Raw genomic sequence first — 16,339 nt, 5'->3', positions numbered from 1 at the left:
AGAATTCACCAAGGTCAAGAGAGGTATTTGCACATGAATTCTCATCATTAACCTACATTTAAACATGAGCATGATTTTCTCACCTATGAGTGTATCATTTCAGTGGTATTACAATCCATTGTTGTACAGATGCTGTGCTACCATCTGTACAGGATCTGTGTCCCCCTGAAGCCCTGGTCCCCAGGGTGGCACTTCTGGGAGACAATGAAGCCTAACAGGAGGTCCTTGAGTCAATTGGTGCACAGCACACACTGGAACAGGAACAAGACACACAATCTCCCCAGCTCCGAGTTCAGGGTGAGATCCTCTGACACCTGCCGGTGCCGTGAAGTCCTCACCAGCACTGGGCTGATGCAGGTACCATGACTTTGTACCTACAAAACTGAGCCAAATAAAACTCTTCACTTACAAAGTTGGCCATGTCAGGTATTTCATTAGTGACGGAACACTAATGAACACAAATGAGCTGCCCAGTTCTTTCTCAGGGACAAGGTTTACTCATCTACCCGTCCTACCCTTCCTCCCCCTACACCACCACCAAATTAAAATTCTAAGAAAAAGTCTCCATATAATTTCAGGTTATTATGACAAATTATACCAAACACCACCTATAACTTGACATAAAAGGGAAATGTGGAAAATGCAACAAAAACCAAACATGATGCTGCACTCCATAATTCTGAAATAAGACTTGGACTACTCATAATTATCCCTCACCGGACAAGTCAACCAAAAGAGCCCTGTGCACAAGCGGGTGCTATCAAAGTTAACAATTATGAAACCTCTAAGTTTTCTGAAGTTTACTTTAAATGAAAAATAAGCCACCAGAAAAGCATTAATATTACACTTTGAATTATCCTCTTAACTGGAAAACTGAACTGAAGCCCAGAGCCTCAACACTTCATCCACAGAGTTCCATCAGATCATTTTAGAAGATGGCAAGTCTGCACACGCAGCATCCATTCAACTCGGCACCAGGTGCTGTGGTGTCTGGGTGTGTAATTCGGTGAAAAAAGGAAAATGAAGATAAAGTACTTATCAGCCTGCATCTCTAAACCTGAATTTCAGCATTAAAAAAACAAAAAGAAGTTCTTCATGCTCCTAAACCATTTATAATTAACCATTATTTGACTTTTTAAGAATCACAAATATGTAGCACAGCGATAAAATGAAATTAAAGTCTCATTTTAAAATTAAAACTATATTTCCATATTAATGAGTCACTCAGATTGATGCCAACCAATGTGAAGCTACAATGACAGAAGTCATTTTAATGAAACAAACTCAGCAGGGGCAAAAATTAGATCAACTAAAAACAATTTCAAAATCACTGTTAGGCAAATAACTAGCAATATGATCACATTGTAATCCGGTTATTAAATTTTAAATCAACCATGTATAACTTTGATTACAATGACAGTAAGAAAAACACCTTCATGTTTAGAATACAGAAAACACATATATCTTACTACATTCTTTTCTTTGAGTTAGGAATCAGGTTAGAATATATAAATATTTTAGATAACAAGTAATTTCTCATGTTCACACTTTAAAATAATCCATTTTTAGAGGATATATGGATCCATTCATTAATTCAACAAAAGCAGCAAAGTGATTTAAGCTAATTTTTGGCCATTTAGCTTCCAGACAAATCTGAATGGAAATGAACAGAAGCCTCTACAAATGTGAGCCAAGCTTCTTTGAATCAGTGAGAGTTTTATGCCAATTACCACAAACACCGCCACAAATCGTACTTTATTAGAAAACCTGAGGGAAGGAAAAAAACAAATGAAAGGAGATGAATAAAACAGATTGGCTTTGTATCTGTACAGCCTCCGATGCTATAAAACCACTGCACAGAAAACACATTCACAGAATCTGGGTGGTTGCAAATCTCAGCTCTGTCACTCACTGAATCACACCGTATGAACAAGGGCAAGCCAGCAGATGTTCTTTGCCCCAGTGCCCCCCCCCAACCCCCTGCAGAAAGCAGCTCCCCAGAGAGGTGGCACAGCAGCAGGATCCCACCACGTTTTATGTGGGGTCTTTCAAAAGTTCACAAAAATGCATATTATGAAAAAACTATAGGGCCAGTGCTGCAGCTCAGCAAGTGAATCTACTGCCTGCAGCACCAGCATCCCTTATGGGTGCCAGTTCAAATCCCAGCTGTTCCAATTCAGATCCTGCTCCCTGCTAAAGCACCTGGGAAAGCAACCAAAGATGGCCAAGTGCTTGGGCTCCTGTGCCCCCATGGGAGACCTGGATGAAGTTCCTGGCTGTTGTGGCCATTTGGGGAGTAAACCAGTGGATAGAAGACGATCTCTCTGCCTCTGCCTCTCTCTTTCAAATAAATAAATCTTTGAAAAAAATTCCATTTTTCCATAAACTTTCTGAAGTTCCCTTGTGTTTCTCAAACTGAAGCCCAGATGAAAACCCATTCCAACCTCTATGCCCCCTTGCCTTTCCTTATAAAGTTTCTGATGTGGTTAAAGGACATCAGCTAGAGTTCACCCATGAGGAAGGAAGGAGTTATTACTAATAATTAACCAGAAATGCAGACTGAAAAAGTCAGTGGGCAGTTCCCAAAATAGAAAGGTGCCAATGTTAAATATGTAAATGTTTTAATTCTTCCTTATTTTCCTCTTATTAATGTGTATCAGCATATCTAATATAACTGAGCGTCTTGCCTCCAGATATGTGATGCTGTAATCACACTGTAATGCTTCCTTAGAGTAGCCAGGTCTTTGCAAGCATGTAGAAGCAGCCTGCTTTTGAAAAGCAAGAAGCTGTTTTTCCAAGTTTCCATACAATGTATCTTTTGTATGGAGTTACATTGTGTTTATCTGCTATATTTGTAACACCTTTCTGAAAAATTAACATGATTTACAACAATGAAAACAAAAAGAAGATACAAAAGGGAACAATGTTTGTAGTGCAGAAGAACTAATTATGGAAACACATGAAATTGCTCCCTACACATTTCTCAGATGTGTTCTTCCCTTTGGGGCTGGGCCCCGGCTACATCCCCTGAGGTCTGGCCTCTCCTCCTGGTCCACACCTTCCATGAGCATAGGGTCACTCTCATGGCCTCTCCTCACTCTCAGCCCTTTCCCTAAGGAAATTCTGCACACCCTGCAGAGCCCAAAACAAAAGTCACCCCCCAATAAACCCAAATTATGTCTCTTTCCTTCCCACATGCTTCTCCAGCATCACATAGGTAACAAATGGAACATGTGTATCTTCTGTGCTCTGTACTAAGCTTCCTGGTGCCAGGCTTGCTTCCCGTGATCTGCAGGCTCCGGCACAATATGACATTCAGAATGGAGGTCCATGTATCCAACATAACCTCCTGCTACAGGACAAAAGCACATGAGTATTACAGGTTGAGCACTCCTGATCTAAAAAAGCAAAATCCCAGATGCTCCAAAAATCCAAAATATTTTGAGTGCAAAGTTTAATAAGAGTTTGGAACATTTTGGTCTTGGTTTTTCAAGTTAGGGGATATTCAACTGATAAATTCTATGCAAATAATCTGAAAATCTTCAAAATCTGAAACCCTTTTAAGATTTTTTTTTATCTCTTGGAGAAGTAGAGTTACAGAGGGCAAGACAGAGAGGTCTTCCATCTGCTGGTTTACCCACCAAATGACTGCAACAGCCAAAGCTAGGACAATCTGAAGCCAGGAGCTTCTTCTGGGTCTCCCACATGGCGCAGGGTCCCAAGCACTTGGGCCATCTTCCACTGCTTTCCCAGGCCATTAGCAGAGAGCTGGATCAGAACAGAAGCAGCTGGGACATGAACCGGCACCCTATGGGATGCCAGTGCCACAGGCAGAGGCTTAGCCTACTACACCACAGCGCTGGCCCCTGAGACCCTTCTGATACCAAATATTTCAGATATGGACACTCAACCTGTGCTAAGTCGAATAACTCTTCACTCTTCAACACCTTCACCTTCAAAGTTATGACTTACGTGTGACAAAACTTTGAGGAAAAGGGGAACCGAGATGCAGCAAAGCACAGGGCTTAACAGCTTGGCATCTGGATCCATACTGCTTGGGCTTGAATCCCAGCCCATCATTTTCTAAGTGTGTGACAGCTGACAAGTTATTAAACTCCTCTGTGCTCTGTATACCTTTTCAGGATCAAATGCATTGATGAAAAGTGCTCAGAACAGCATTTAACAGTAAACACAATCAGGGTGTGAATCTCAAGTGTAGGAAAATTCCTACATCGTAGACTTGGTGCACTATGTACGCACCACTGTAAGAGACATGGTCCCCAGCCCCCCAGGAGAACGTCTAGGAAAAGGGTTAGAAAAGCTCTACAACAGGATTTTGCTCTCAGAATCCAGCTATTAAACTGGCTCCTCTCCTGCCCCATTCTCATCCTAGTTTGTCCAAATCACATCTAAACTGATTTATAGCACACCTTCATGTCCTATACTTCCAACGCTCATTATCTCCTAACTCCCTACCAGAGTCAGATACAATACATGGATTTTGTACATGTGCTTCAAAAGTTTTAGATGTTAGAGCATTTCATGTTTGGATTCTCAGATAGGGATGCCCAATATATAAAGTCTAAACAAATATTCCAAAATCTGAAACTCTTCTGGTCCAAGCATTTCAGATAAGAAATACTCAATCTGCATTTCTCACGATACCAAAAATAGAAATGTATAGATACAGATGAGAGAAGAAACAAAACAAGTGAAGGCAGTAGAGATTAATTGCATTTACTAATCTTTGTGGACTTGTTCTTAAATAATTCTTATCTTGTGCTGACAGTGAGTCAAACCACTCCCATCCTTTTGATAGAAATTTCCAGAAACCATTTTCCCGTTTGTATTATTTAAAGGTGGGTTTTTTTTTTAATGCAGTTTTAGCAATTTCCACTAGATTTGACTGTTTATACTGTGCCAACACTGTAACGTTTGTGTTTTAGGTTGAAGTCTGCCATGCAGTTTTACAGTCTGCTAGAAAACAAGACCCGAAATAAAGGGTTTGCCATGGAAACTCCGAGACAGATGAGGACAGTGAAGCCTTAATAATTCTATGTCACCAAGAAATGTTTCAGTGTTTCCCTTAAAGGCATCATTCTTTCCTCTCCTAGTATAAATCCAGGCTTCATAAGTACCAAAAAAAGTTTCCACTTGGCTCTGAAGAATGTTTTCTGCAGAACTGTTGAAAATGAACCCGTGCCACACCCCCCAGTCTGGGGAAGTCCCTCAGCTCTCTGGTCTCTAAAATGGGAAGACCACCCATTCTTTGCATGGTGCTTTTAGGAAGAAAAGACATAAAATGTGAAAGCTCCTGAGTGTTTGGCACAGTGTAACATTTAATAAGTATTAGTTTGCCTTTCCTTTCAACCGACGGTAAATCAACTACAACCATTCTGTTGCTGCCAACACAGTCTCAATCATTCCTTCTCACATCACGGCACAAAAACTTTCACATCTAAGAAGTTTTAAAACAGAATCAATGAAGCTGAGCTACTACTCCCCCGGAGCATGGTGATCTGGTTTCAGCTGTTAGCAATCTCACAGTAAAACTACACCTACACGACTACACCTGGGCTCACTGTAATTTTTCACCCTCTATACCCAAGACATTTTCTCCCTCCTTCAATGGCCTGCAATGTGCTGCTTTTATTTGTGGCAGTAAGGTTCCTCTCTGGTGCCTGGATGCTTTTCTAAAGAAACAAAGAAGCCATATCACGTGGTTTATGGCAATTGTGTTAATTTATTAGATTTAGTATTATATATAATTTAGCATAGATCCAAATTAGAATTTTCTGCTGTTTTACATAAGAGCACTTAACTTCAGAAAGGACTTTTTCTTAAATCATCTAAAGATCTATCCTACTTGGCCTAACTTCAGATTATCAAGTAGCTTTAAAAAAAAAAAAACACAGTGGTCAGAAGTCACTGATCTTTCTGGCTGTGGGTATCCACCTCATGGCTCTAATATTTATATAATTACACACCCAGCAAATATTTATGTAGTGTCTGCTGAATGCCAGGCACTGCATTAAACCCTGGAGACACTGGAGAACAAAGACTCGCTCCTTGAGCTCAAGTTGAGAGATGGTGCAGAGGGAGGATCCTGAGATAAGGAGAACACCTAGAATGCAAGGTTAGGCCTGAGCTAACCTTGGAATGATGACCCACAGGCAAAACAGGTATCATCTGGCAAAAGGGGTTGAGAAAAGAAGGGAAGAAAGAACTTTCTGGAAAAGCACAACTTCTTCGCAATGACCAGAGGACGGGGAGAAGAAAAGATATCCTTAGATGAGCCCGAATACACAAGACAGGGGTTTCAAGAGCTTTCCAGTGTTCCGCTAGGGAGGTGGGCTTCATCCTAATTGGGCAGCTCTGAAACCAGTGCTGTTTTGAAAACAATACAGTGACTGGGCATGAAAGGAAACAAGCAAACAAGCCATGGGTCAAGGTGTCTAAGAAGCTGCATGTAACTAATGTCACCTTAGCGGGAAACGCTCCTTACAGAGTAGGAAATCATTTTGCCGTAAAACTAAAGAAAAGGAAACAATCATCACAGGCACTTGCAAAAGTAAACATTAGGTTTCTGCTTCCTATTAGGGTGAGTAACCACTCCACATACTACCGCACCTGCTGCTGGCGGGGGAAGAGGCGAGTGTGAGTAAAGTAACTATCGCACTTCCACTTCTGTACTAAGTAAAAGCAGCAACTCAAAAGCCGTTGAGGAATCACATCAGAGCAAGAATACAGCACCAAATACATTCCTACTTCCAACAAATATTCATCTTTTTTTTTTTTTCAGAGAAAAACAGCTGAAGTTTTTTTTTTGTTTGTTTTTTAAGATTTATTAATTTGAAAGCAGAGAAAGAGAGAAAATCTTCCAACTGCTGATTCACTCCCCACAAAGGCCACAACTAGGCCAGACCAAAGCCCGGAGCCTCCTCTGGATATCCCACAGTACTCAGGCAATCTTCCACTGCCCTCCCAGGCCACTAGCAGGGAGCTGGATCGGAGGTGGAACAGCTGGGACTCGAACCAGCACCGATATGGGATGCTGGAATTGCAGGCAAAGGCTTTACTCACTACACCCAGTGTTGGCCCCTAGAAAAGCCATTCTAACCACCCACTTTCAATGCATTTTTCCTATCTTTTAGGCATTACTGGCCACTTAATCTTGGAGACCGACACAATGCTTCAACCTGACATTACTGGAAAACCTCCTGAGTTTCAGATGAATCATTCCTCCATGCATTCCCCTGTTGTGGCTCTGCAGTGAACCCAGCTACAATTCACACAGCTTTTAATTTTGGGACGCGGGAACCAATCAAAAATGGGGTACCAAGATGCTGACTCCTGTTGAGAAGACAAAGGATGACAGAAAATCCTGGCACCAACTTTGAAAACCAGAGGTCAGGGAGAGAAGAAGTAGCCAATCCAGTGCATGGGAGTACCTAGCTGGGCCAGCCTCATGATTCTGCCCAACTTGGACCTCGGCCCTTTCCACCTCTTGGCACCTGGCATCCACACTGCTTGGCTCCCGGAGCCCCATGGCAGATAAGGACAACCGGACATCCTTTTATGAAAAGCTGCCCATGTAATCCCCTCTACCCTCTCTTAAAGTCACTCTCACTCTAGAATCCTTTAGGCTGTGCAGGCAAGAGGAGACTTGTTCTTTTTTCTTATTGTTTTCTTCTTCCCTCAAACACCAGCTTTCATCCTTATAGAAAGAACATGAAACACAAGCCTGCTCAGGGGAACCAATGGAGAAAGGGATCCAATGTGAAATGGCATCACCAATGGGGAAAAGAAGCTGATGTTTTTAACCCACAACTACCAAAAAACACAGAGCATCAGCTGGAGTTACAGGTTAAGTATAAGACACAGTGTGTCCTAACCAGAAAATGACTCAAGACTCAAAACTGCCTCACAGTGGCAACACTGAAAGCACAGGAGTGAGAGTCCATTCCCTGCAGACCCCTCACCCAGCACTGACTGCTCAGAGCCCACAGGCTCCTGGTGATCATGCTACTGGCAGGGGTTACTTCTCAAACTGTCTCTTCAGGGTACTTTAATCAAATACCCTGGGTTAGTAGTTCATTTTAATTTGTGATGTTACACAAGAGAAAGCATGGGGGTAAAAAAAAAAGTCAGGAAAACACGCCAGGTTAGCCAGCTGCAACAAACGATGCAAGGAACCGTTTGGCACTTAGAATAAGCAGGTCACGTTTGGAAAGGCTGTTTCTACCACCGTAACTAGAGAAGTGCAGAGGTGTTGCTAACTGAGGAGGAAAAACCATCGAGTTGGCTCATTGCCTTTTCCAGCAGTGAAAGGAGGAGATAACACTGCTTCGGCTCTGCTGCCCCAGAGGAGATGTGTGGGCAACACAGTGAATCACTAAGCCCCAGGATGATTGCCACTGGAAGGAACTGGTGGCAGACAGGAACTGCCAACCAGACATGGGCTTTCCAGACTGCAAACGCGACTTCACCAATGTCCAAACCACAGAAGTCTACTTCTTCTCTCGGAAAAAAAAAAAAAAAAAAAAAAAAAAGCCAGGATCAGCTCTCGGCTAGTCTCAGGGATGAAACAGAGCACTGAGTACATCCAGAAAAAACCATGGAGCCAAAAATCAAAAGGCAAATCCAAGTTTCCTAACAAGGGCATGGAACAGGGCTACAGATGGACAAGCCTGCCTTCTGTCCAGGTCTACCACCCACTCCTCCTCCTCCCCAGCCTTGCAGGCCCTGGGTTTCAATATTTCAGGCTACAAACTCTCACAAGAGGATCCTGTGTTACTTGCCCTGGTCATATCAGTTTTCGGGGCCAAACACCTACACTGCAATATAAAGAAGAATGGCAGAGAGTCCATAAGACAAAGTGGGAAAAACCCAAGAAACCTCTCTCCAGGAAAATTTCCTTCTTCCATTTAGGTTGCATCTTGGGGAAGGGAAAAAGTGGGAAACAATCTTCATACTCACGTTCCCGTAAAATAGAATGCCTTCTAAATGGCATCACCCATACCATGCACACCCGGTTTTAGGAACTAAATCTCATTGACTAGTTCAGTCTTCCAATTCTTGTGTAATAAATTTTGACAAATATTTTGGATCTAAAGCTATATATTTACTACAAGATATGTCACTTTTTTGGAGCACCTCTCAAGTGAAAAATAGAAAAAGTATATCTACTATAAATATTTTTAATCTACCGACCAAAGAAACATACTTCTTACTAGCAGTCGAAAAACACTGCCTCATCAAGTGAAAAATTCCTGGTGTGCAAGGAATACAAAAAGCAGTCTGAAATGCCAGCTGCCATGTCTGGGGTGGGGTAGGGTAGGGGTGCTGCCAAAGCCATGGATGAGAATGAATTATTCTTCGGAAAGACACTTACTGAACAGAACCAAATGGACAAACAAAGCTGGAGAACATTAAGAGAAAATCTAAACACTCTAAAATGGTCAGCTGTTAAGGGAAAGATTGAGGAGAAAAATCAAAGCAGGAAATACTGGGTGGCTACATATTTTTAAAAGATATTCTTTTTAATTGACATAGTTGTACATATTTCTGAGTACAGTGTGACAATTCAATACAGGTATATGATGTATAACAATCAGGGTAACTGGCATATCTATTACCTCAAATATTTATTATTTGTGTCAGAAACATTCAAAATCCTACTAGCTTTGTCGACCACAACTATTCTACTGTGCTCTAAAACACAGGTTACTCCTGATACCCAACTGCACCCCTGTACCCATTAACCATCCTCTCTCCATCTCCCTACCCCCAGAGTAACTGTACTTGTATTTGTAGGATTAAAAGCACTGTCCTGAGCTAACACAACCTTCTAATTAAGTTACAACAAACCACAAGATGTAATGGATTAGCCTTTGCCTGCTCAGAGATGATTCTTACTGAACAAAATGTAACCAGCAGACAGCATGTTACAAATAAACTTACACTTCAGGCCAGCACCATGGGGTAGCAGATTAAGCTGCCGCCTGCAGTGCCAGAATCCCATATGGGCGTCAGTTCAAGTTCTGGCTGCTCCACTTCCAATCCAACTCTCTGCTATGCCCTGGGAAAGCAGTAGAAGATGGCCCAAGTGCTCAGGCCCCTGCACCCAGGTGGGAGACCCAGAAGAAGCTCCTGGCTTCAGATCAGTGCAGCTCCGGATATTGCGGCCAACTGGGAAGTGAACCAGCAGATGGAAGACCTCTCTCTGCCTCTCCTTCTCTCTCTCTGTGTAACTCTTTCAAATAAATAAGTCTTTATAAAAAAAAACAAACTTATACTTGAGAAGGTTTCTATAAATTAAAATCTATAAATGCACTAGGGCAATTCATTAGATATAAAACTAAATTTCTCACCAAAGCAAAGAATTGTACATAAAGTACATAATCATTTTTCTAAGTTGTTTGGTGTATAAACCCTGAATTTCAAATATCAGGTAAAACAAGCTCATTCACAGAATACAAATAACTAAAATGCATTTGAAAAAAAAAAAATGTTCAACCTCACCAATACCCCAACAGATGGAAATTGAAAAGACTTTTTTTTTTTTACCTTCCTGATTGGTAAAAATTATACATTTTATATATTCCAGGTGGAGTCTTAACTGCTAGGCCAAACACATGTCTCTTGTCATGAACTTTCTGAACATCCTCTCATGTACTAAAATAAAATTTAAAAAAAATTTAAAAAGCATTGCAGAATGATAAACTCATGATCCCTTTTGAAAGATCAAGTAGGCCAGTGCCGTGGCTCAATAGGCTAATCCTCCGCCTTGCAGCGCCGGCACACCAGGTTCTAGTCCCGGTCAGGGTGCCAGATTCTGTCCCGGTTGCCCCTCTTCCAGCCCAGCTCTCTGCTATGGCCCGGGAGTGCAGTGGAGGATGACCCAAGTGCTTGGGCCCTGCACCCCATGGGAGACCAAGAAAAGCACCTGGCTCCTGCCATCAGATCAGTGCGGTGTGCAGGCCGCGGTGGCCATTGGAGGGTGAACCAACGGCAAAGGAAGACCTTTCTCTCTGTCTCTCTCTCACTGTCCACTCTGCCTGTCCAAAAAAAAAAAAAAAAAAAAAAAAGAGAGAGAGAGAAAGAGATCAAGTAGATGAATGAGTCAGTGAGTGAGCAGATGTCTTTTATTTTTTATTTTTTTATTTTTTGACAGGCAGAGTGGACAGTGAGAAAGAGAGAGAGACAGAGAGAAAGGTCTTCCTTTTGCTGTTGGTTCACCCTCCAATGGCTGCTGTGCACCGCGCTGATCCGAAGCCAGGAGCTTCTCCTGGTCTCCCATGGGGTGCAGGGCCCAAGCACTTGGGCCATCCTCCACTGCCTTCCCGGGCCACAGCAGAGAGCTGGCCTGGAAGAGGGGCAACCGGGACAGAATCTGGCACCCCGACCGGGACTAGAACCTGGTGTGCTGGCACCGCAAGGTGGAGGATTAGCCTACTGAGCCACGGCGCCAGCCGCTCAGATGTCTTAAAACCAAAGCTGTCCCTGGATATGGAAGAGACAAGGGTATACAATTTCACATTTTATTTTATACATTTTTAAATGTGTATGAGTGTCACATTTATAACTCAGGTAAAGAAGAGTTAGGTTGATGTGAGCCTGTTAATCTGCAAATCCACTACAAACTTGATAGCTGCTTTCTGGGAGAAACCAGGCAGAACCCTCCTGTAGCCTAGTAATACAACCACTCTGATTTTCACTGACAAAACCTGCTTGGATAAGCAGGTCTAAGAGGGACCAACTGCATTCTGAATTATTCTTATGCAGAAAAAACAGGTTTTAAATAACATACAACTTTCTCCAAGACGAGTGATACTATTTTGGAAATTCAGAAAAAAAAAAATTTCAGTTTCCCTAGGTCCTCAACCAAATGAAATACCTCAAGAAAAGAGTGGATGTGATCCCTTTAGTGAAGAATCTTACATATTTAACATCTCACATCTTTAAACTTCCTGAAATCACATCCATGCCTAGATCCAATTCTCACCTCTAAGGTTCAGGCCCACAACTCTGAGAACCAGGAAGAACAAACACCTGCCTGTCATCTTTTAGAGAGACAGGTACAACACACCTTTCTCTTTATCTTAAAAGAAATATGCCTTGATTCCCAAATGTAGCTTTCAAAATGATTTACTCAGTAAGGGTTTTATCAGAACATCTCGGCTTAAGACAATATCAATGAATACATCATTAAAAACTCCATCTAAAATTATGTTTAGAGAACACAGAAACAAGTTGACAAATTTAAACTTTTTAGAAGGTAATCAACCACCAGTACAATTTCAAAGTTGTAAAATGTACACACCTCTAATTCACTTATTAAACAGTGTTTGGATAACATTTTCCAGGCTACAATGTACTTTCCACCTGCCCTAATAAATGTGTGCCCAGATGGGAAATGTAACAAGAACTAAGTAAATATAATATAGACAATCAGCAGAGGAGCCAGGATCGAGCTAGCGAAACTGTGAAACCTTCACAATCTATAAAATGGTTTTTAAAAAAGCAGGATGAGAGTTTGAAAAGATATCTGATGTGTGTGAAATGCAACTACAGATCAGAGGGGGAAACGATGGGTCTCTTTCTGAATGCGATACAGGATCCTGTATGTTGTCAGATATTTAAGGCGAAAACAGAGTGTGCCACACTGCCACCCTGGAACAATCGCTCCTCAAAGAATCACTGGCATACACATGAGACATGCAAATTCTGCTCTGGAAACAAAACACAAGAACCTTACTAGAGTAACGTGTGGCCCAAAATTAGGTGCAGTGAGTCCAATCCAACACAGAGGTAAAAGGGATACAGTACAAAGAGGAGGAACAAGAAAAAAAAGTCACATGAATACAAAGTGATTCCTTTTTTTCCCCTCAACGCCCACACAAAGACGGCAGTTTCTGACAAGAATGTTCTCAGCAAAAATAAAATCACAGGAATTTTTCAAAATGAGTAAAAGGCAGCTCTCCATATCCATTACTAGACAATCTGGTTGACTTCTAGAAAAGGCCCAAACTCGGGGCCCTTGTGTTTCAAGAGGTTATTTTATTTATTTATTTATTTATTACATCACAAAGGATGGCCGGGAACACATTTCGTGTCTGCAGTGCTTACTTCATGTTGTACTTGAAAATAAAATCCAGTGAGACAGCTTACCTTGGCACTGGAAGCCTTGCTTCCCAAACCCCCTGAAAAACAGAAACAAGAATAAAACAGCTTAACAGAGTCTGTGTGGCACAGCACATTTTAAACAAGCTATAGGACAAAATGTTCTACAGAGTTAAAGGTTTGGACCTCCTATCTGGGGAGCTGCTAGGAATGACATGTCCAAGTACCTGGCGAGATCACGGTACAAATTCAACTTGGAAAAAAGTCTCTCTCACCTAGAAGGGATCCAAGAAACATCTCATCACATCAAGCCTCTTTCCAGTTCTTTTCACTCTGTTACTGACACTTAAATTTCAAGACAAGAACACGACAGGGATAATCAAGCAACCAAGAGGAGGTTATAGACAGAGCGGAAAAGGAAGTGGCTGAATTTTGTTCCTAGGGACCAACAGAGAATTGTTTTTCTCCCTATAGAGAGTTAAAGAGTGGCTTATGGGAGTTTGGCTAGCGCTAGACACATGATATTTTAACCAACAACACCACTTTTAACATTTAATTTTGGCTGGTGGAACCAGATTTTATGAAATATTATCCCTACTGTTTGCATCTCAGATTATCATGATCTAATTTTTAACAACAGCACCCAAGAATTTACCCTGCAAGGACAAACTCCTCAGTTGCAAACATTGTGCCCCTAGGGACGAACTGCACTGAAATTCTCAGGAGGTCCTCGGTTGTAATCTCTTGCTTTACATAACATTTGAAATGTATACAACACTTCACATACCTTCATACTTAACTTAGGAGTTCTCCCCCCCCCCCAAAAAAAAGAAAACTGCACATAAATCCAAATATCTAGCCTTAAAATATCAGTGCTGTAATACTGAAGTAAAATCAAGGACCCACCGAAGCAATACTGGAAGAAAACTGAAAATCAAGAACCAACCTTTCCCTGGTATTCCCCGGGGCTGCCTGTTAGGTGTGGACGCTGCCAGGTGCACCCAGGGCGGGCAGAGAGGAGCCCTTTCCTGTCCAGGGCACACTACACCCGGAGACCTCGGTGCCGCATCCGCTCCAGCCTTCGGGGCAGCACAGCGCAAAGACTAGTCAGCCTGCCAGCCCCACCGTCCCTCTTCCAAGTTACCCACTTCGGGCAAAAGGAATCGCCGGCAGTCCCTTCTCTTTTAGCGCAACCTCACAGCTGACCCTGCAGGCAGCAGCCCTCCGCCTGGGCAGACGCGCCCGGGCGCTCCAGAAACTTATTTTAAGCAGCCTTATCTAGGATTCCCTACTCCTGTGAGCTCAACTCCTCCATATGCGGACTACTCGGTGGAAACCATTCATAGAGGTGGCTGTACTTTTCCAAAAAGCCTGTATTTTTAAGCGGATTTCTGAAAAGGCAAAGGTCAAGCCTAAACACCCCATTAGCAGCACTTTCAGAGAGCTCGCCTGTTAGCACCTTTTCCCCCAGGTGTGATGGGGTCAGACGCAGCCAACCAGGCAACGCCCACCCCGGAGCCCCCAGGACACGCGTGCCTGGGAGGGGAGCTGGCTGGTGCCAGGGCACGCCCTGGGCACCTGGGGGCGGGGGGACTAGGGAACCCCAGCCGCAGCCCTGGAACTGCCCACCGGTGTCCTGAGGCAGAACCAACCACTGCGACCCCGAGGGTAGGACCCGGGGAAGACGGGCCCTTCACCTCGCGCTCCCTGAACTTCCCGGGGGTGGGGAGGCCGAGGACCTGAGACCAATGGTGCCCTTTCCAGCTATGGATCCCGCAGGTGCCCCAAACGAGCAGCGGCTGCGTTTCTTGGAAGTCACCTCACTCCGGCACCTTTAGCCATCGGGGTATTTTTCTTAAACAAGGCCTCTGTCCTCCTCCGCCGGGCTACAGGTCTAATCTCGACAGGGTCTAATCTTGACAGGGTCTATTTAAAAAAAAAAAAAAAAAAAGACTCCCTCTGCCCTCCTGCCACTCGCCAGCTCGGCTCCGACCCCCTCCCCCCGCCGCGAGCTTCCAACAGTTTGCTCGCTCTCCTGTTTCTCCCCCACCCCGGGCTCACCCAAGGGAGAGAAAGTCTCCGCGCGCCCAGCAGAGCCCGGCTCCAGGAGCCGAGGGCAGCACAAACACACGCCCCCGAGCGCGCCCGGGAACTCCGCGCCGCCGCCGGCTCCCTGGTCCTCTGCGCCCCGCCAGCCCGCGGCCGGCTCGGCCGGGCCGGGTGCGCCCCGGCGAGGGGAGAGGCCCCGGCCCGGGCCCCCTCCCGCGGCAGAGCGGCGCGCGCGAGCCGAGCCGGCCCGGGCGAGAGTTGGGACTCCCGCCGGCTCCGCAAGTTGCCCGAGGGCGGCCGCCCGTGCGCCCGGCGCGCACCTACCAGATGAAGTCGGTGCAGTGGCTGCAGAAGGTGGGCTGCTTGAAGAAGCGCGCGATGAATTTGTGGTCTTTCACCTCGTGCACGTTCTTCTGCCTCAGCGCCCCTTTGCGGGCGAAGCGGTTGGCCACGTCCTGAGACGCCGTGGAGTCGTTGGCCGGGAAAACGTCAGCCATGGTCCCCCCCAACCACCTCTTGCCTCCGCCGGGGAGCGGCAGCCGGCGAGGGCCGGGGTGGGCGGGGGCGGGCGGGGGAGGGGCGGCGGGGCGAGGGGCGACCCCGGGCGCGGGGCGCGGGCTGGAGGCGGCGGCGGCCGGGGAGAGGCGAGCGGGCGCGGCGCGGCGCGGAGCCGGAGCCGCTCGCTGGCTCTCTCTCGCTCGCTCGCTCGCTTGCTCGCTGGCCCCACGCTCACTGACAGCCCGGCGCCCGGCGCTCGCGCTTCCTACTCGCGGCGGCGAGGCGGCCCGGAGCGGCACCGCCCACTGCGCATGCTCCCCGGGCTGGAGCGGCGGCGCGGGCGCGCGCGGGCTGGAGCGGGGGCGCGCGCGCGCGGGGGCTGCGCTGCTCGGCGCGGGCGGGACAGGGGCGCTGGAGCCCAGGCGAGACGGCGGCGGCCGCCGGCGGAGGACTGCCCCGCGCGAGGGAGCCGGGAGGGCCCGGCCGGCCCTTCGCTGCCCTCTCTCTTCCTCCTCCCGGCGCTCCTTCCTCCTCGTTCTCCTCCTCTTCTTCCGCTCCGCTCGCCCGGCCTCCTCCTCCTCTCTCCGCTTCTCCTTTTCGGGATCGGGGTTCTGAGCCTCCCGGAGCCCCCTTCCCCGTCTAACCGCGCCGGTTCGCAGTTGCACCT

General features: G+C 45.5%; 1 protein-coding gene across 2 annotated transcripts in view; it reads right to left on the bottom strand.

Moving 5' to 3' along the window:
- PRKCA (protein kinase C alpha) overlaps nt 1-15,967 on the bottom strand; it is a 429,630-nt gene extending 413,663 nt beyond the window's left edge. The window contains exons 1-2 of one of the 2 annotated variants that reach the window (XM_051824401.3): nt 15,499-15,967; nt 13,174-13,205 (exon numbers count right to left, since the gene is read on the bottom strand). In XM_051824401.3, the coding sequence (XP_051680361.1) occupies nt 13,174-13,205; nt 15,499-15,671 (205 nt within the window). In that variant the 5' untranslated portion in view covers nt 15,672-15,967. 2 annotated transcript variants of the gene reach the window in all.
- Nucleotides 15,968-16,339: the final 372 nt, after the last annotated feature.

This window comes from Oryctolagus cuniculus, chromosome 17 (assembly GCF_051225735.1).
Source record: "Oryctolagus cuniculus isolate XC-2025 breed Fujian yellow rabbit chromosome 17, ASM5122573v1, whole genome shotgun sequence".
In the NCBI taxonomy this organism is placed as follows: domain Eukaryota; kingdom Metazoa; phylum Chordata; class Mammalia; order Lagomorpha; family Leporidae; genus Oryctolagus; species Oryctolagus cuniculus.
The sequence above is the reverse complement of the archived record's forward strand: the minus strand, read 5'-3'. Positions and strand labels throughout refer to the sequence as shown.